Genomic DNA, 22083 nt, shown 5'->3' on the forward strand with positions numbered 1-22083 from the left:
CCCGTCAACTCATAAAAAATAGTACTATATATCTTCCGTCCCTACCCCTCCCTCTACCCCCTAACCCCATTAAAAGTAGTACTATATATTACCCATCGCTACCCCCCTCCCTCTATCCCCTTCCCCCATTACAGTAGTACTATATATTACCCGTCGCTACCTTTTTCTATACCCCTTCCCTCTACCCCTTCCTGTCAACTCATAAAAATAGTACTATATATCTTCCGTCCCTACCCCTCCTCTACCCCGTCTCATATAAACAGTAGTACTACATATACCCCCCCCCCCCCCCCCTCTCCCTATCCTAAAATAAATGTCCTAGTCTCGGTTATAACCGGAACAAGGACGTTAAACTCAATCAATTAATCATATCCTAAAATGTAGACTATAGTAGACTACTTCGGTAGTCAGTTGGTTCTGCTACCTCCCGATAAACTGCCGCCGGAGGATATTGGTCTGTATTAACTATTGACGTAGTCTGTAGTATGATATCCGGTCAGAATGATTTATCTGATGAAGAATGGACCACGATAAGTGTTTAGTTACTTAGCCAGTATCATATTGACGATGCCACTAGAATCGCTACAGTAAAACTGACATTTGATGGGTCTCGGTTTCTTTTGAAAACAATCTTGAAGTGAACTTTGAAATAAACAAACAGCGTGAAAATAAATGTCGGTTTTTATACACATATATGCTCTACAAGTAGTACTTTTGAACTTGGTGGTGTTGCGGGAAAATGCCTTATCTGATCGGAGTTCAACATCAACCTCAACGTTCTACTGGCTGGCGATCGTCAGTAGAATGTAGTGTTGGCATGGGTTGTGCTTGTTCGGTATCTTCGGTGACATGCGTCAGTGAAATAGCACTATAAAAAGGGCAAGAGTTCCTCTATAGCAAAGAGACACGACACCATTATACCGCAGTCTCCCAAAACGTTGCACACACGGTAGGTTGTCCACTTATCAGGAAATGAAACTTGTTCTATCAGCTTACTACAACTATAATCCGACGAAGTTTTGCGGCAACTTTATTTTACGATTACTTGGATGGCCTATACAACTTCTTCACGTCATTTTCATTTCCAGGTTTAGATAATATTATACTTTACCTGTGTTTTGAAACATTTTTACACGTTTTATTCTCAATTTGTTTTATCACCGGCAAAAATGCGTGAAATTTAATTCACACGAAAATGAGTCGGTTGACAGTCCGTAACAGATTAGGAGACTTGTAGCCAAATTGAGGTTTGAACCTGGACCTCTAGATTTTTAGACTGACATTTTGTCTACCTCGCCCAACTTCATCAACATTCCCAAACTTCAGAATAATCCTCCATAGGAACGTATTAATGCGGAGAAGATATCTGAAGAATGGAAATTTTATGCCCGAGAATTTCCTTCAGTTTAGGAACGTTAGTGGCTAATTGATGGCAATTGACTCTGTCCATCCCACAACATTACACATATATCGGGCCACGTTCTGAAATATGCATTTTATGCATGAAACTTTCTTTTCCATTCACAATTTCTTCTCTTCCCTATCAGTACGAACAAATCATGGTGGCCTATAACGAACATTCTTACGGACTCTTTAGCTATACAAAATCCTAAATCATAAGTTCTCGTTTGATTTTACATATTTTGTGGTAATTAAGAACCAATCTTCATTCATATCTCACCTCTAAGCCTTGTATTATCTATCTGTATATATTTATCAGCGAACCCTCAGCCAATTCTTAAATTAACACCAAGATGCCTATCAAAATCACAGCTTTCATCTATATTCTCATTGCAAAAATTGACCCTCTGCCAACTTGGTTATAAATTCTCTCTTATCTTCAATTCCATAAGATAATTGAGTGCTCATCATGTTTCATTAAGTAAGTCTTGGCTTCATGGGGTCCAAATTGGATTGCTATGCGGCGAGTTCCTGTTGGAAATACCTTAGCTGATGGTCAGAAGTATGAAGTGGTATTATACACATTCTTTTTCAAAACCATATTGGAAATATAAACACGAAAACATTAACTTCAACTCATTTGAAGTATGATTGATTGGTTCGGTTCATCTAGTGTCATTTATAAAACGACCTCCCGTGTGTGCAACGCGTGTCCAAATCTCGGTCCGTTTTAACCTGCCGATATCATGAGACTTTTTTTGTGACTAATACATAAACGAAAAGAAAAAAAAATAATATAGGCAGGTTTAGCGGACTATGCAATTCTTTGCCATTTTGCAAGTAAGAAGATGGGATTCAAATGAATACATCTTGTGATTTTCTACACAATCTTGCATAAAAGATGAAATAAAACTATTTCCTTACATATAGTATGACCTTGACTTAATTTGAATGTCAAATGGGTCAAGTTTCAAGTTTTATTCAAACTTTGGCCGATTGGGTCAATAAGATAAGTTTTTTTTCAAAAATTGACAAATTTTCATCACGAAATTTTTCCAAATTAAACTCCTTTTCCTCAAAAACAGCAACTATAAGTTATACGTTTCATTTACCCGATTAAAAATGTGAGTCGTTTCTAAAAATACAAGTGTTAAATATAATTTTTCCTTGCGGTTGTAAAACATCCAATCTCCCCAATGAAATTTTAGACAACGTTTATGATGCTTTGAATTTTTTTATTGAATTTAATTTATGACTTGATTTATTGAAATTCCTCTAGCTTATACAATGAAGAAAAAAAATCAATTTATCAATATGTAAGAAAGCTAACAAGGCTTTCCTTGATCAGATGAAACTGTTTTAGCATACATTTTCCACCATGAGCCAGCAAAAATATATTCTAACAATTGTCTGTTTAAAAATTCTGAATTCAACAAAAAAGAAGGTCCTATGAATATTCAAACTGGTCAACTAAATACAGAAGAGGCAGTAAAACCTAAAATTATGTCAATTTTGTAATTTTTCATCTTTTGTGATTTTAATTTTACAGCGATAAGCTTTCAATGCTTTTGAAACAAATGTTTTGCAGGTGTACATCCCAACTAGTGATAAATGCAGTTTACTCATACCTTGTGCATGAGCAGCTTAATGATAAAGCTTTATTTTTATTTCTTAAAACTTTATCAAACTGCTCAGGAAAAGCTTGATTTTTATGTAATCTAAAGTAAAACGTGAATTTTATCGTGTCTTTAAATGAAGTTTTATTCCATAATTTGTGAAAATAAACCATATATAGTAATTGTTTGAGTTGATGAAAGGAAGCTGTATGCTAACCATACCGAATCAATCTGTATTCTCCCGGTATAAGTTTATAGATATACATGCAGGAGTGGTAGAGGACAATTAAATTCTTACCCTATCTAATGCTACAATCCCTCTGAACCTGTGGATCTGATTTGAATTTAAATGAAGATCATTAAAGGGATAGTGGATTTGAGAGTGTTGTGGTGACAGTTGTAAAAGGCTGTCGAGACTAGTGAATGGTTGATTGGGAGAACAGGGGGATGAGGGGCTCAGATACGTTAGCTTGTACATTAATACGAATGTGACTGCCAGGAATGTTGTGTCCAATTAGTAACTGTCTGTCACCTGTCAGGACAACTGGTCACTCCAGTGGTGGTCAGTCTCCTTAGCCAGGCTCCCGGCGGTCAGTCTGGACAGTCTGAGTGGTCAGATTCAGACTGAGAGGTTTACTGAACAACTCTATGGGTAAGTTCATACCAAGTTTTGTTTGGCCTTCGGTGCTGTAATGTATATACTTGGCTCGGTCGGAAAATTACGTAATTCTGTCTCCATGTAAAAAGAAAGTTAATTAACCGACGGTGTAGAATTTATAACTACATGTGTTAAATTTCCTGTCAACAGGAATACATTTCACCTTTTCTTCAGGTAGAGCGGTACGAAGTCTAAAATACAGGCACGTGGACGTGACAGAGTTTTTAAGTCATTATGCTAATTAAGTTAGGATAATTAAACTTTAATTAAAATGTGAACAACCTTCACTGATAAACCACATATCTATGTCTACACCGAAAACATACACTAATTATTTTGTTGATCATTTTTAACCCTTTGATGTTAATATTTGAAGATGATGACATTACAATTATCAGATATGATGGTCCTTACTGTTGAATGTTCTTCTAGTCTAATGGCATGTGTTTTATCTGAACTCTCTGTAACGTGATTAAAGCACGTGGCATTCTGGACATAATAGCACTGTGTAGGGCATTCTTCGCAGGTGAAAATTGTGCAGGGCATTCTGGAAATAGTGGAATTGCTGCATTCTGTGTATGCATAGTGGCGTTGCACGTGCAGGACCAGCTTACACTATGTTGCTAGTGGGGTGCAGGATATTCTTGGTAGGATGTAGTTGTGCAGGTTAAAACGGCAGAAGGGTGGAACAGAGACCAGAAATGTGTCTCAGGTAAGGAAGGGCAATACATGTCTTAGACAGGGAGGGGCAATGCATGTGTCTTAGACAGGGAGGGACAATACATGCGTCTTAGACAGAGAGGGGAATACATATGTCTTAGACAGGGATAGGCAATACATGTGTCTTAGGCAGGGAGAGGAATACATGTGTCTTAGACAGGGAGGGGCAATACATGTGTCTTAGGCAGGGAGAGGAATACATGTGTCTTAGACAGGGAGGGGCAGTACAAGTGTCTTAGACAGGGAGAGGAATACATGTGTCTTAGACAGGGAGGGGAATACATGTGACTTATACAAGGAGGGCAATACATGTGTCTTAGACAGGGAGAGGAATACATGTATCTTAGACAGGGAGGGGAATTCATGTGTCTTAGACAGGGAGAGAAATACATGTATCTTAGACAGGGAGAGAAATACATGTATCTTAGGCAAGGAGGGCAATACATGCGTCTGAGACAGAGAGGGGAATACATTTGTCATAGACAGGGAGAGGGCAATACATGCGTCTGAGACAGAGAGGGGAATACATATGTCATAGACAGGGAGAGGCAATACATATGTCTTAGACAGGGAGAGGCAATACATGTGTCTTAGACAGGGAGAGGAATAAATGTGTCTTAGACAGGGAGGGGCATACATGTGTATCAGACAGGGAGAGGAATACATGTGTCTTAGACAGGGAGAGGAATACATGTGTCTTAGACAGAGAGGGGAATACATATGTCTTAGACAGGGGGAGGCAATTCATGTGTCTTAGGCAGGGAGAGGAATACATGTGTCTTAGACAGGGAGAGGAATACATATGTCTTAGACAAGGAGGGGCAATACATGTGTCTTAGACAGGGAGAGGAATACATATGTCTTAGACAAGGAGGGGCAATACATTTGAGTATCATAGAATGTTGACAAGACCTAAGGGGATTATGGGTAGGGCATAAAATGTTGGCAATGTACTGGGACTGACTTGTATGATTATTCCATGCAAGTACATGAGAAAGTCTGCCTAGGTCAGGTTTGGGACCAATTCTTGGGATCTTCTAGATGGTGTTGGGATTGATTCTGGTCGGGCATGTCAAGATAGAGTCGGTGTCTGTTTGTCTTCTTCATAAAGAACAACTTGATGTTTAGCTTTGTAACTGAACAGGTAGTTCTGTGTATATATAAACAATGTTTGGCATGGTTTTTGTCACTCGGCTGACAGAACGGTCTTGTCTGGATCAGGGGGAGATAACTAGGGATTATCATACAGGGATCTAGGTTCAACGCCTGCACGGACACAAAACAGAAATAGATTTTCTCTCTGTTAATGTATAGGAAAGAATGTGGTAGAGACTAAAGCACAATCTCTTTTCATATCAAAATCAAGATGAGCTTTAGAATGTTGGTCTTTTGTTAAATACTCCAATCATCAAAATCCAAGATGGCTGTCTGTTGGCCATTCTTGCTTTTGGATTAGTCCTAAAATGAAATATGCTTAACTAGACCTGGTTTGGTTTGGTTTGTTTATGTCATATTATCAGCCAAGGACATGTATGTATGGACGTACATAACTTAGCATCATTCAAGATGATCCTGATTCGAACAAGGGGAGATAATCAAGTGAATTTTTTTTTCAGCTTTGAAGTTCTGTATAAAAAAACTTTAATGTACAAATAATCACTGTCACCCACAGCTGACAAAGGCTTTGATATTAGCTATTGATCTTAGACATGAACCTTATTAAACCCAAAGATTTTAGTAAAGCTCCGATTTCCCTATTAGTTAACTTATCTCCGGGGTCTGCATAGAGATCCACAGGGACTTGGTACGGATTTCCAATTTTGCATGGACAATTGAAATTGAGGCCTCAAAAAGGGAGAGGGGCGCTTATAGGGACATGGGCGCTTATTGGGCCGAATACGGTACATGTATATGTATCATATATATTGATCGTTGGTTGGAAATTCATGCCAAGTCCCTGTGTAGTGATCTGTATATAACAATCCGACTCTGGCATCAGGGATCCTAGTAACTATACCCCTACTGAGACACTTAACAAATATATTTTAACAAATGTATCAGACTTGTGTAGTTACAGACACATGCAGGTGCTGCAGATTTTCACCAGGTGGAACTCCCTTCAGTAAAACGAGATTGACAGGCAGAAGCTCTGAGAAGCTGAGAGTTTCATGATCGGAACAAAACCATCCCTTATCTCTATGTGGACTGGGTGCCATCAGCAAAATTTCAAATTTGAAATATTAAACTGAGAATTTACACGAAAAATCTATCTTGGATTATTTTAGTCTTGGATTCAAATTGAACAAGATAAGCATGTCAAAATGAATCATATAGGTATCCATAGCAACCTTATCCAGTATTTTTTCCAGGCAGATAACAATGTTTGTTTACAAGTAATAGATATTTAATATACCGGTTACTATACAGTCAAAAAGTATAAAGGACACCAAAGAGACATTGCAAAATGTCCTTTATAGACAGGTGCCCTTTATACAAAGGTCAATTATATAGAAATTGTACCCAACTGGGTTGATGAGTCTGTCCTTTATAGACAGGTGTCCTTTATACAGAGTAAATTGTACCTAATTGGGTTGATGAGTCTGTCCTTTATAGACAGGTGTCCTTTATACAGAGTAAATTGTACCTAATTGGGTTGATGAGTCTGTCCTTTATCGACAGGTGTCCTTTATACAAAGTAAATTGTACCTAATTGGGTCAATGAGTCTGTCCTTTATAGACAGGTGTCCTTTATACAGAGTAAATTGTACCTAATTGGGTTGATGAGTCTGTCCTTTATAGACAGGTGTCCTTTATACAGAGTAAATTGTACCTAATTGGGTTGATGAGTCTGTCCTTTATAGACAGGTGTCCTTTATACAGAGTAAATTGTACCTAATTGGGTTGATGAGTCTGTCCTTTATAGACAGGTGTCCTTTATACAGAGTAAATTGTACCTAATTGGTTGATGAGTCTGTCCTTTATAGACAGATGTCCTTGATACAAAGTAAATTGTACCTAATTTGGTCAATGAGTCTGTCCTTTATAGACAGTTGTCCTTTATATAGAGGTCATTATATAGAAATTGTACCTAATTGGGTTGATGAGTCTGTCCTTTATACACAGGTCACAAAGCTGTCTTTTATAACAGGTTTTAATATTCTATAAGTGTATGTTTACAATATGCTTCATTAAGAAACACTAAATTTTTTAGGGGCCACTGTGGTCGAGTGGTTGAGATGTCTGGAGATATTACCACAAGCCCTCCACCTGTGGGTCGTTAGTTTGAATCTCATGTGAGGCAGTTGCCAGGTACTGACCACTGGTCGGTGGTTTTTCTCTTGGTACTCTGGCTTTCCTCCACCAGCAAAGCTGGCACGTCCTCAAATGACCTGGTTGTTAATAAGACGTTAAACTGATAATAAACACTTCATTTTCTTTGCATTTCATTCTTAGAATGAAATCTTCAGCTACCATTACCCCATTCACCCCTGAAATTATATAATGGGCTGTCCTATGTCTTGAAGTAGAAGAGTCCATATCAGTTTACAGGGGTGAATGAGTTTAAGTTATCTTGATATGATACATGGTGTAGGTAGTATTTGTTTTTTGTGAGTTCTGTTTCGTATCTGGTTGGTCCTTCCTTGGTGTCAATCCTTAAACTAGTAATTCTGACGTGTTGACAGTTTGATATGTAGTCTGTTTACTCTGGCAATGTAAATATTATAAATCTGATCAATCTTATCTATTTTTTTCTCTGTAATTTTTTAGCCTCTACAAATCGAAAGTTATACATTACATATGCTATGCTAGCTCATTTGACAGTCATCACAAAAACTACCAATAGTTTTTAGGTGGCTGCTGTGTCTGAGTGGCTAAAGTCACCTAGTACATTTGTCGTTTGTCTATAAATGACACTTATATAATACAGACTATAATTACACTTCCTTTGTTCTCCTACCTATTGTTATAGAATGAAGGTATAGCGGGGAACACCCCCATCTCCTCCCCCTCCAATAAATAATCACTAGTATCCACCTCTAGATTGTGAGATTGAAACCCACCTGAGGCATATGCCAGGTACAAACTGTGTGAAGGTCAGTGGATTTTCTCTGGTACTTTGGCTTTTCTGACCATCTAAACCAGCCGGTGTGCTTACAGGTAATCGGACATAACGTGTTTGACCAAATAAACACCCAGTGCACTTAAAAAGTTAAAGCAAGTAAGGGGACGGTAAATAGGGGAAAAAAAACTTTGACTGGCCTTTCATAAAATCAAGTAAGCCATAAAATCAATATGCAAAAACAGTAAGGAATTCAACACAGTTTTCATATTTTCAGTTTACATTTAATTCAAATGAAATGATATTGGAGGGGCGCTTAAAGGGATGAGGGCGCTAATCGGGTTAAATATGGAAAGTAAAAATTAACACTCACCTCAATAAACTCTATTCATTTATGCTTACCATATTCAACCCATAAGTGCCCATGTTCCTATTATCGCTCCTCCCGTTTTTGAGGCCTTGATTTCAATTGCTCAGGCATAAATAAAAACCAAAACTATACAAAACTGTATAGATTTGCAATAATATCGTCTTATTATTAGCACCTTTTAAATTTTGTTTAAACATTTAAACGCCCAGGGCGCTTATTGAGTGGAATAAGGATATAAAATAATCAAATCTTACCAATTTGCAGCACATATTATGTTGCTGAAGATATGCTGTTAATTATACTGATATCATGCTGATGGGTATACATGCAGCACGTGCTGTAATATCATACACAAGTATAAAAGTCAAATACATTAGACTAACCACCAATCTCTACAATGTTAAAAATTTTACTTAAATTTCAATTGATTTACTATCATTTTTGAAGTAGAGACAAGTAATCTAGTAATACAATTCAGCTGAGAATTTTTTATCAAGTTTAGGGTCTAGTGGCCATTTTAATAGTCAAGATACATTAGATATCTGTTCATCTCAGAATCTGAATCAATGTGTTTAAAGACCAGATTTTAGTGTATTATTTTCCCCAGATAATAATTCTCTAACCTTTTCCATTGATACCACACAGAAATTGTAAAAGATACACTTACTAATTGTATGAACACACTTTGTTCATCTCCAGATACTATCATATCTTTAGAATTATCATAAAATCTGCACTGATGGTAAAGACTCAATAGTGAAGGCTAACTAACGATGAGAAAGGCGATATATCAGTTACAGGGCTCTATTTACTGCCAAACAATTTGTGGATTGTGTGATGGTGTTTGTTATAAGGCCCATTACCAATATAAATCTTATCTGGCCAGGCAGTTGGAGATTGACTGGAGCGGAGTAAACAGCCATCCAAACCAATACTCCCCAGACGTTTGACAGCTGCCAGTATCCTAGGGAGCATTCATCATCTAACAAGAAGGGGATGTGTGGTCAGACTAGTGACATTGGATGATACTTAACAGACGGACAGGTGAAAAACTCACAGGTAAGTCATCTATACTAGGAGTTTATACTAACAATGATAAAATAAGGGTCTTCGATGGGGAAACAGTGGCTGATATAGGAGTGTGTGGTCAGTTCATCTTCATACAAGAAGGGGATATGTGGTCAGACTAGTGACATTGGATGATACTTACAGATAGACAGGTGAAAAACTCACAGGTAAGTCGTCTATACTAGGGGTCTATACTAGCAATGATCTGGATAAAATAAGGGTCTGCGATGGGGAAACAGTGGCTGATATAGGAGTGTGTGGTCAGTTCATCTTCATACAAGAAGGGGATATGTGGTCAGACTAGTGACATTGGATGATCTCTTACAGATAGACAGGTGAAAAACTCACAGGTAAGTCATCTGAACTTGGGTACTATACTAGGGGGTTATACTAACAATGATCTGGATAAAATAAGGGTCTGCGATGGGGAAACAGTGGCTGATATAGGAGTGTGTGGTCAGTTCATCTTCATACAAGAAGGGGGAAGTGTGGTCAGAAAAGTAATAATAGTTTTGCTTCTTCACAACTTGACCTGTCATAGGAGCAAAAGTGATCATTGTAACGTCCACTTGTCCAGGGCTCTCAGAGGTACTGTCCTAGGGTATGCTGATCTAGGATGGCCAAAGACTAGCTGGTACAGTACATCTTGCTAATAAGATCCAAGGTTAGGTCTCAGGTTGACTGGATACCTATGGCAGGTAATTCAAATTATTTTGCAGTTCTATCATCTTTTTGAAATAATCTTAGGCCTTGAGTCGATAAGGCCTATATAAAAGGACAATAGAATGCCAGAATAATATTTGGACTAACTGGGTATCCTGACTTGATACCCAGGTTGAACAGGAAAATGTAGTGGCTGGTCAAGAGTGCCAGCTCTGAGGAATTGACCTCTGAGGTTTGACCTCTGAGATTTGACCTCTGAGATTTGACCTCTGAGATAATTGACCTCTGAGTAATTGCTCTCTGAGGTTTGATCTCTTAGCAATTGACCTCTTAGTAATTGCAGAGCTTTTCCTCTCTCCTTTGGGAATGGGGTCTGTGGCTTTGAATTTGGGAAAATATTAAATGTTCGACAAAACCAAGATTTGGGAAAAACTATGAAAAATGAAATAAAGCATAACAAATAAGACTTTTTATTTCCAGTGTAGTTTATGTACTTTTCTGAAGCCAGTTCATAAATATTTAAAGCCTTAGGCAACTAAGTTCATGCAATGTTTTTGGATAGTTTTCAATAACTTTTGATTTTGTAAAATTTAAGGCTTGAATTGGGAAAAATTAAGAGGATTTGCCATGGGGAATGGGGCCGAAATTCGACCCCGAATCAGGCTGAAAAAAAGCCCTGAATTGACTTCTGAGATATGACCTCTGAAGTTTGACCTTTTAGTAACTAACCTCTAAGGTTTGACCAATTGAAACTGACCCAAGGACTTGCACCAACCTCCAATATTATGAAACAATTGATTTCAAGTCAAAACTTACATTTTCTCCATATGTAACTTATATGATTTCTTTTTTTACTTTAGTTTGTTTTGGGAAATTGGGGCATGGGACCTGCTATAAGTCAAACATGTTAATGTATAAATGTTTTCACCTGTTCACTTTTGATTGCTGAAACATGAAAATGTAATCTTTTCATGAAATTAAAACTCAACTTAAAACTTAATATGAGAACTAGTAAAGAAGAAATAGGGAGTGATGTGGAAAACTCCTATTACCAAGTAATATATGTAGCTATCAGGATTTATAGGGACAGAGAGAATGCGTGGCCAGAGCTATAAAATGGTGGAGGGGGAGCAGGGCATTCTGAGGATTTGATACTTATCCTACGCTATAAGCCTATATCACTGATATAAAGTTGAGGAAAAACAAATGAAGGGGAAACCTTATGTTATCAAGTAATATGGCTATCTGGATTTATAGAGTCATGGATACTGAAATTAAGCTGTGTGGCCAGAGCTATAAAGTTTAGGGAGGGGGAAGGGGTGAATTCTTAGGGGGGGGGAGGGCTAGGAATTGATACTCATCCTTCATCCTACACTTTTAACCCTGATATAATGTTGAGTCAGAGATCAGGTCACTAAAACCCCTGGTGGTTTCTATTAGATACTAAAAGGAATGTTGGCGTCAAGGATAGTGTTATGGGAGGGGGACTGAGGGGTGTGTGTGTGGACTGACCATGTCAATTACTGATGTATACATTAATCTGAGGGGATACACTTTTTCGAATTTACTTGGAACACAAAATTTGCAAAGATAAATCGCATGCAAATGAACGTTGGTTTACAGTGGTTACTCTGGTATCTAAACTTTTGTTAAAACATTATATCTCTGAGCTTCTCTTCTTGAACTAAATACTACAGGAGAGGAAAAATGTAGCCTCCAGATTGGCATTCGAACCCAGGACCTCTGAACACTAGCCAACTGCTCTACCAACTTAGCTATAAACATACACCTGGTCACTGAGGATCGATGATCATCCAGTCCAATCCAGCATAAATAGGGAAATATTGAACAGAAATTAGAAATTTGTATTATAATCTTGAAGTTGATAGAACTTGATTTGGACAACAGAATAGCTTAGATATTGAGAGGTGAGGGGCCTTTTAGCTGACCTAATGGAAGTAGAATGCTTCAAAGAAATTAGATTAAATTATAAATTGTGAAATCTGTAAGAGAAGATTCTTGTAATGGAATCCTAGTAGGTCTTTATCAGGGTTATAAGGGGAAAGTTCATCCCAATTAAACCTGAGGGGAGGGGGGGTGTCATAGCTATAAATTACACAGTGAGTGAGGTCAGACAAAGATATATGGGGATGGGAGGCTGATGGGAGGGGGAGCTAGAGAAGGGGGTTGGGGACTGAAGATGTAGAGAGTTTATGTGGAGATAAGTAAATCAGAGGAAAGAATAAAGATGAAGGTGAGAGTATGTAATGTGTGTGTGTGGGGGCAGGATTAAGTCAGTTCAACTGTATCAGACAGGATACACACTGCTAATACTACTACCTGTTTGTGATTACTCTCTACTTATTCTACATCAATTCTACATCAATTAATTTGTGTCCAAATTGAATCATTGGCAATAAGTCCATGGAAAGTGGGAGAGTGGATATAAAGACATATGTTAATACTCACTTCTAATACTACAACCTGTAAGTGAGTGCTCTCTTCTAATACCACAACTTTTTTATTGCACCAAAATTGAGTCATATCTGAGATAATTAATGAAGATTTTTGCAGCAGCACCAAGAAAAGGTAAAATAAACTAACAACTATAAAAACTTGGGTTAACAAGTGTGAGAGAATAATGGAATATGTATAATAACAAATTTACTATACAAATGAATAAAACAAAATAACAGTAAAACTAAGGTTGACTGGTGTAAGTGATTAAAAATATAGAATGCGCAAATTAGGTATCATCAACTCATTCACCCCTGAAAATTCATAATGAACTCTTCCATCATTTCGATTACAAGAGTCCAAATGTGTCTTCAGGGGTGGATGATTTAAACTCTTTAAGTTAAATGTATAAAGCTTTAAAAAAAACAAGCAAAATAAGCTAATATTCCTACAAATTAGTTGAACTTGGACGGAGATATTACTGGGAAAATTGATCAATTATACGGTAATATATCTTAAAAGTTTAGGTAATTGAGAGTAAAATTTAGTAATTATTGTAAAAGCCTTATGGGACTTGCCCATCAGTAAAATCCTTGCCAAGTCATTTCTGTGCTAAAAATACATGCAATTTTGTTTAGATTATGATGAAAAAAAAAGCTAATTTTTGCATTTTATTAGAATAGAAATAGCAGAATACATAATTACTTATTCAGAAACCATTGTGAAACAAATATGAATGCTTTTCTACCCAAATTTTATGAAATGAAGGAACCACATAGTATTACCCATGTCCAGTCTATTCTGTCCCGTCTCTTTACTTTTGTAAAACTTTTTAATGGAGAACATTATGTTAAGACATATTAACTAAAGTCGAGGAAATGTCAAACACTGGTGTCAGCCTGTTCAAGGGCAAACAAATTTTTTAATAAAACACAAAAAAATCAAACAACAACAACACACACACAAAATAAGCAAACAAAAATATCTTTATATTTTCTGATTTATTTTTGACAGGATGACGGTTTCACAGGAGTACGTTTCCATACTGAACCACCCTAACGGTACGAGCGCCCCACCCACACCTGACACCCCCACATCATACAACCCAGTACCCACCCTAGATAAATATGACATCAACTCCACGCCAATGTCCCCGGGGACGGGCTGTGATAAGGAGGAGAAGGAGGAGGAGAATGAGCCGTGTGGGTGGGGACCGTTCAGCCCAGGGATGTGTCAGAGATTTCGTACCCCACACTGGATGTTATTCTGGCTGTGCTGGGCTGGCGGTATACAGGTAGGTGGAAGATGTTTGAAGGACACTGTTAAAAGTTTGGTCTAGTTGTAAGGCTGTTAAATAAGTCCAATATCTGGTAATAAGTCCTTGTTCAGTAATAAGCCCATGTTTGATAATAAATCTGTGTTCAGTAATAAGCCCATGTTTGATAATAAATCTGTGTTCAGTAATAAGCCCATGTTTGATAATAAATCTGTGTTCAGTAATAAGCCCATGTTTGATAATAAATCTGTGTTCAGTAATAAGCCAATGTTTGATAATAAATCTGTGTTCAGTAATAAGCCCATGTTTGATAATAAATCTGTGTTCAGTAATAAGTCCATGTCTGGTTATAATCCCATGTATGGTATTAAGCCCTTGTATGGTAATAACTTAGTTGCCTAATGATATTAAGTACATGTTTGAAAATAAGCTAATTCCCCTTAAAAAACCCTTGTCTGGTAATAAGCTCTATGTTGGGTAAAAAGTTCATGCCGAGTCATAAGCCCAATTTCTGGTAAGAATCTGTGTGTGTATATAAGTCCATGTCTGTTAATAGGCTAATTGCCTAATCAATGTTTGGTAAGATAAGATAAGATAAGATAAGATAATTTATTAACGTCTCACCTTCAAAGATTTACAATCATATTAAAACATTAAAAGGTACAAATCTTAAAAAAGCCACTCTAAAAAGAGTTATGACAGACTACTCCTAAAAAAAGTCAATTTCAAACTTATTTACATAAAATATATTGTACTTTTCTCTTTAAAATATATCATACATGTATAAAGGTATTAAGAAAAGAACATATTGCACCTATTTCACCACGTGATTCTGTGAGTAAATATAATGTATTAAATAAATGTATGGCTTTAGTGAGTGGGACAAGCGAGATTGGTTGGGTCAATCCCTACCTACAATTAGCTTATCTCACATCAAAGTCAATATATAGTGTATTAATATACCTGGTAGATACACATCAGTTAATAAAAGGCAAAAAAATTTGCATGATAACAAGCCTGTGTCATTTGATAGGTACATGCATCTGTGATGATAAGCAAATACATGTGGCTGGAAATTTAACCTTGACTAGATATAGTAAGTCTCTTGCCGTGGCAAATTCTACTCAGATGAGAATATTGGGCTTTAATGAATTATCATTTCTTTCTTATTAAAAAACTCAGTATTTAATTGATTAAATATCCATGACCATATCATTGCCTTTGAAAAAAAAATTGTCAATGTAAAATAATTGTATCGAACACGTATTTAGTAATCCATTTCCTGATAATGAGCACAAATCTAAGTTTGATTATGTGTCTGCTGTATTTATGTTACCTTGTAAAGCTCTCATGGAGTCTACATATATAATCCTACATTACTTAACTACTGAATTAATACTGCACATAATAGATAAATAACTTGTAGAAGATTCTGGGAATGTTCAGGGATAATACTTTTAGAGCAATCAAGATAAGGACAGTATTAAAGGATAAATAATGTTAGCCAGGGATTTGTTATAAACAGGGAAAAGAAACCCCAGGCAGGACAGCAGGATTTGTGTTAAAACAAAGCTAATCTGTAATGGTATGTTCATGGCTATAGTGGAAGCTATAAAAATGTAGCTGTCAGGGTCCATTGTTACTGTGAAATGTAATATCCAATGAAAAGCAGGCTTAGAAACATAAATCTGTACTAATAGCCAATGAGAAGCCTTCATACATCAATCTAATCATGAAGGATGATGGGCAAACTTTCAAGAATAGTAGAGTACAACCTCCATGTGTACTACTGGGGTATTACAATAAAGATGTCTGCCAGGGAAAAGGATGTATGAAATAAATCGTTCTCATGTTTTAGACTCAAAAGTTAGGAGACTGACTGTTAGGGAAGAAGGAAATCTTGTAAGTTTAAAGATGTTGTATATTACGTTAGGGCTGGGAACACTTTTGTTGTCAAGGAACATTGGAAACGAAGGGGACGTTGTTGTTGGCAGAATCTGCCGAGGTTTATACAATGTGTGGTCTTAGATCACGTCTTACATTAGATGATAAGGAGATTGTTAATGTAATGTGATATTTCGGTAAGACAACACTATAAAGTGATGTATATATTGTGATATTAAGGAAGTCACACTTTTGATACACAGTGTTGCTACACTACATCTAGGTTGATGCAAAACAAAGTTATTAAGGAGGGAAAAGTCTTTCTTTCTTTCTTTCTTTCGTTCTTTATTTCTTTCTTTGTGAATTCAAATATCAGTTTTTCTTTGTGCAAAATTAACCAACTATACATAATAGTACATATTACAAATAATAAACACATTGATCTCCATCATATTCTTTTTCTTTTCTTTCTTTCTTTCTTTCTTTCTTTCTTTCTTTCTTTCTTTCTTTCTTTCTTTCTTTCTTTCTTTCTTTCTTTCTTTCTTTCTTTCTTTGTATCAAGTATCATAAAGAAAACTGCAAAATTTTCTCCTCACAAAATTAGCCAACTATACATAGTAGTACATATTACAAATAATAAACACATTGATCTCCATCATATTCTTTTTCTTTTCTTTCTTTCTTTCGTTCTTTCTTTCTTTCTTTCTTTCTTTGTATCAAGTATCATAAAGAAAACTGCAAAATTTTCTCCTCACAAAATTAGCCAACTATACATAGTAGTACATATTACAAATAATAAACACATTGATCTCCATCATATTCTTTTTCTTTTTCTTTCTTTCTTTCTTTCTTTCTTTCTTTCTTTCTTTCTTTCTTTCTTTCTTTCTTTCTTTCTTTCTTCTTTCTTTCTTTCTTTCTTTCTTTGTATCAAGTATCATAAAGAAAACTGCAAAATTTTCTCCTCACAAAATTAGCCAACTATACATAGTAGTACATATTACAAATAATAAACACATTGATCTCCATCATATTCTTTTTCTTTTCTTTCTTTCTTTCGTTCTTTCTTTCTTTCTTTCTTTCTTTGTATCAAGTATCATAAAGAAAACTGCAAAATTTTCTCCTAACAAAATTAGCCAACTATACATAGTAGTACATATTACAAATAATAAACACATTGATCTCCATCATATTCTTTTTCTTTTTTCTTTCTTTCTTTCTTTCTTTCTTTCTTTCTTTCTTTCTTTCTTTCTTTCTTTGTATCAAGTATCATAAAGAAAACTGCAAAATTTTCTCCTCACAAAATTAGCCAACTATACAGTTGTACTATTACAAACAATAACCATCGATGTCCCCATTCATCCCCATCATTTTCTGTCCAGTCTCTTGAGTGCATTTAATGTGAAGTAAAAATGTACAAGTAAAGATATGACTTAAATGAATTGAGATCTCTCCCTGCTTTAAAGTATAATGTTTACAATTACTGATGTCAAAACAATATAGCCCTACTCTTTCTGTTGTCATGGTGACCAAGTGGTAAAGATATCATTGTAGTAAGGCCTGAATCTATGTCTATGACATACCCAGGTTCTCTCTACCACAGCCGGGTCTAGGATCTCACAACTTTCTTATCATGACATATCACCACAAGCCCTCCATCTCTGGTGATCGGGTGATGTAGTGGTTAAGCTGCTCACCTTCCACCTAGCCGGCCGGGGTTCAATCCCCGACACGGACGTGAAAAGGTCAGGGGTCACCTGCCCAATCATGTGGGTTTTCTCCGGGCACTCCGGTTTCCTCCCAAACTAAGACCCATCGCACGCTTACATTCGGGCCATCGAGAGTGATTTACATAAGTTGTATAACTTGTTTCTCAATCGATGTAAAATAAATAAAGTTTATATTTATATTCCATCTCTGGGTCACGAGTTTGAATCCCATGTGGAACAGTTGTCAGGTACTGACCGCTGGCTGGTAGGTTTTTCTCCTGGTACTCCGGCTTTTCTCCACCAACAAACCTGGCATGTCCTTAAATGGCACTGTCGTTAGAAGGAGGTTAAAATAACCTCACCAGACCCAGTCCGATGTTGTGGTGTCTGTTAAATGAAATTTAGCATAAAAATACATAATAAGTCTTTTTTTTAAAGGGACAATTCAGTCCTTTTTGTACCATATGTCCTTATTGAGTAGAGATGATGTAACGGTTGACTGATTTCTATAAACATCCCAAACTAGGATTAAATCATGCATATAACCATTTCTCTATCTCTATTCTATTTATGAATTTGTTTTTCATAATTTCAGACTCCACCATGACGTGGCAAAATTTTCCACCCATAGATAATAAAAATCATATATGCACGGGGTTATAGACCATAGGTTTGAAACTTTTGTGCATTAATGATTATAAAGAATTGTTAACATAGATAATACACCGGAAATCTCTATTTTTAGCCCACCATCATCAGATGGTGGGCTATTCAAATCGCCTTTCGTCCGTGGTCCGTCGTCCGTCCGTCCTTCCGTCCGTTCGTCCGTCCGTCCGTTAACAATTCTTGTTACCGCTATTTCTCTAAAAGTACTGAAGGGATCTTTCTCAAATTTCATATGTAGGTTCCCCTAGGACCCTAATTGTGCATATTGCATTTTGGGACTGATCGGTCAACAAGATGGCCGACCAGCCGCCATCTTGGATTTTGATAGTTAAAGTTTGTTACCGCTAATTCTCAGAAAGTACTGAAGGGATCTTTCTCAAATTTCATATGTAGGTTCCCCTAGGACCCCAGTTGTGCATATTGCATTTTGGGACTGATCGGTCAACAAGATGGCCAACCGGTGGCCATCTTGGATTTTGATAGTTAAAGTTTGTTACCGCTATTTCTCAGAAAGTATTGAAGGGATTGTTCTCAAATTTCATATGTAGGTTCCCCTAGGACCCCAGTTGTGCATATTGCATTTTGGGACTGATCGGTCAACAAAATGGCCGACCGGTAGCCATCTTGGATTTTGATAGTTAAAGTTTGTTACCGCTATTTCTCAGAAAGTATTGAAGGGTTTGTTCTCAAATATCATATGTAGGTTCCTCTAGGACCCTAGTTCTGCCTATTGCATTTTGCGACCACCATCTTGGATTTTGATAGTTTAAAGTTTGAAAAGCAGAAAAAAGAAGTGTAAGTTTGAAAAGCAGAGAAAAGATCCCTCTTTCATTTGTCAGACATAGATCAATCTTTGGTGGGCGCCAAGATCCCTCTGGGATCTCTTGTTGTTTAGTGTTGTAACTTCATCTTAGGCCATCAATTTAGATATTTTAATGTTATTATTGATTTTAAGAAACTTAAAATTTTTGTTTTGGAAATATAGTGGGACTTTAATGCTAAATGCACATACATTTGTATTTTGTAAGGACCGAATTGCACTGCTAACAAAACATTAAATGGTGCATATCAACATTTCTATATCTCTATTCTACATGTATATGAATTTGTTTTTTATAATTACAGACTCCACTATGACTTGGCAAAATTTTCCACCCATAATGAAAGTTATATATGCATTTGATATAATTTTAAGGTTAAAGAGCGTAGTTTTGAATTTTGTGCATGTTCACAACTGAATTTAAGTTTAAGGTTTTTAAAGTTTAAATTGCACACAAAAAATATTATTGCATTCATATACCGTGTGAGCTGTGAGACATACAGTTGTTTACAAAACATGCAGTAATGTGCTGGGTGTAGGCGAGCTGTTACCATCTACCACAAAGTGCAGAAGAATTGTGCAACTTCATTCACAAGTAATTTACTCAGGCACGACAACGTCATTTAATGGTTTTTGCCTCTGGTCTGTGTAATGTTGCGGTAGTGTGTTATCAGTGGAGAGATACTAGGTGACGTACAGAAAGCATTACGAGGGGGATTGTTTGGTAACTAACTGATATATACAACAGACATGAGTAGTTGCCTATGTATCCAAAACATAGTATAGTTTTGTTTAGTTACAACTCAATTACTCAATCAGGACCATCTCTGTGTCACTTCTTTTCTTCTCTCTCTTCGTCACCCTAGTTTTACTCTCTCCCTCATCTTCCCTCTCTCCTTCCCCCTCTTCCTCACCCTCTTCCTCACCCTCCCTCTCTCCTTCCCCCTCTCCCTCAGCTTCCCCCTCTCCGTCACCATCCTTCTCTCCTTCCCCCTCTCCCTCACCCTCCCTCTCTCCTTCCCCCTCCTCCTCACCCTCCCTCTCTCCTTCCCCCTCTCCCTCACCCTCCCTCTCTCCTTCCCCCTCTCCCTCACCCTCCCTCTCTCCTACATGCTCCCCCCTACCCCTCCATTATCAAACCCACTCCCTCCACCCCACCCATTCTATCCTCCCTTCCCCATCCAAGCTGTTGAGACTCCATCATCCCACCCCCTCCTCCTTCACGTCTCCAATTCATTAAACATCCCCCTGTCTCCACCCCCTTCCAAGCTGGGTAGACTCCACCCCCCTGCCCCCACCCGTTCCAAGCTGTGTAGACTCCACTCCCCTACCCCCACCCCTTTCTAAGCTGTGTAGACTCCACTCCCCTGCCCCCACCCCCTTCTAAGCTTCTAAGCTGTGTAGACTCTACCCCTGCCCCCACCCCTTTCTAAGCTGTGTAGACTCCACTCCCTTGCCCCCACCCCTTTCCAAGCTGTGTAGACTCCACCCCTCTGCCCCCACCCCTTTCCAAGCTGTGTAGACTCCACCCCCCTGCCCCCACCCCTTTCCAAGCTGTGTAGACTCCACCCCCTTGCCCCCAACCCCTTTCCAAGCTGTGTAGACTCCACCCCCCTGCCCCCACCCCTTTCTAAGCTGTGTAGACTCCACTCCCTTGCCCCCACCCCTTTCCAACCTGTGTAGACTCCACCCCCTTGACCCCACCCCTTTCCAAGCTGTGTAGACTCCACCCCCTTGCCCCCACCTCGTTCAAAATTGTGTAGACTCCATCCCCCTGCCCCCACCCTTTCTAAGCTGTGTAGACTCCACCCCCTCCCATTTACCTCTTCAACTGATTCCCACTCCTGAAGACAATTCCATCCAAATCATAAACAAGATCTTTCCAAAAAAATTCTGATTGTAATATTTATCTTCATTACATTATTACTCCTTTGCTCTTTTATTCTTTGTTATCATCATATTGCCAGACTGCTCATTTCCTCCCTTGCCTTAGGATTGCTTCAGTTCTAAGTAGCCTATTACCCTGGTTCGTTGTGTTAGCTATACTGTAGTTTGATTAGTTTAACATCCCATTAACAGTCAAGGTCATTTAAAAGTATTCAAACCCAAGACCCAGAGTTCGAGAACATCAAAAACCTTTCATCAAAATATTACCTGTCATTGCCAGTGTATGTTTTTCCTTTCCAACTCAACACAATCCCTCTCCTCTAATACTGTATTTGCTGTTATTAGCACTTTCCCCCTAAAAGCACCCCTCCCTTTTCTGGAGAAAGATTTGAAGTAGTATAAATGCTCCCATCCCATGGATATAACAATGTTTTACAACATGTGATGCTTCTAAGATCAGAATTGTAACCCATATAACTTTAACTTGCAAGTCTTTTACATGTGAATCACGACATGATTATGAGTCTCAAAGGATAAAAGACATGTGTATGTTTACTGTAACAGATTAATGTACCATGAGTACAGAAAGAGATAAAATATGGCTGATTTTTTTCGGCCACAACTTACGATTTGGTTCACTCATAAGCCTCAAGGGTTGTTAAATTTTGAAGTGCCCTGGGCACTAATTACGGCAAATACGGCACATTTTCTGATTTTTACCTCTATTATGTACACAATCTCTGTCTGTCTTCGTTTATCAAAACTTTTTCTTCAGTTCTGATAGCGTAAAACGTTTTTTTCTTTTGCTTTATAAAACCTTTGTTTTTATTT

The 22083-nt window shown here is 37.5% G+C and overlaps 1 protein-coding gene across 6 annotated transcripts in view; it reads left to right on the forward strand.

Annotated features, from left to right (window-relative positions):
• LOC138308958 (solute carrier organic anion transporter family member 4A1-like) overlaps positions 1-22083 on the forward strand; it is a 57229-nt gene that overhangs the window by 13365 nt on the left and 21781 nt on the right. For 2 of the 6 annotated variants that reach the window (XR_011206167.1, XM_069250017.1), the window contains exons 1-3: positions 3407-3669; positions 9716-9884; positions 14028-14307. Coding sequence is in view for 1 of the 6 variants with exons in the window: in XM_069250017.1 (XP_069106118.1) it covers positions 14029-14307 (279 nt within the window). In the remaining 5 variants the exon portion in view is untranslated. Of the gene's footprint in view, positions 1-3406; positions 3670-9711; positions 9885-10189; positions 10244-14027; positions 14308-22083 lie in introns of those variants that run through there. The other 4 variants (XR_011206168.1, XR_011206169.1, XR_011206170.1 and 1 more) reach the window with 4 other exon arrangements.

This window comes from Argopecten irradians, chromosome 15 (genome assembly GCF_041381155.1).
Source record: "Argopecten irradians isolate NY chromosome 15, Ai_NY, whole genome shotgun sequence".
NCBI lineage: Eukaryota > Metazoa > Mollusca > Bivalvia > Pectinida > Pectinidae > Argopecten > Argopecten irradians.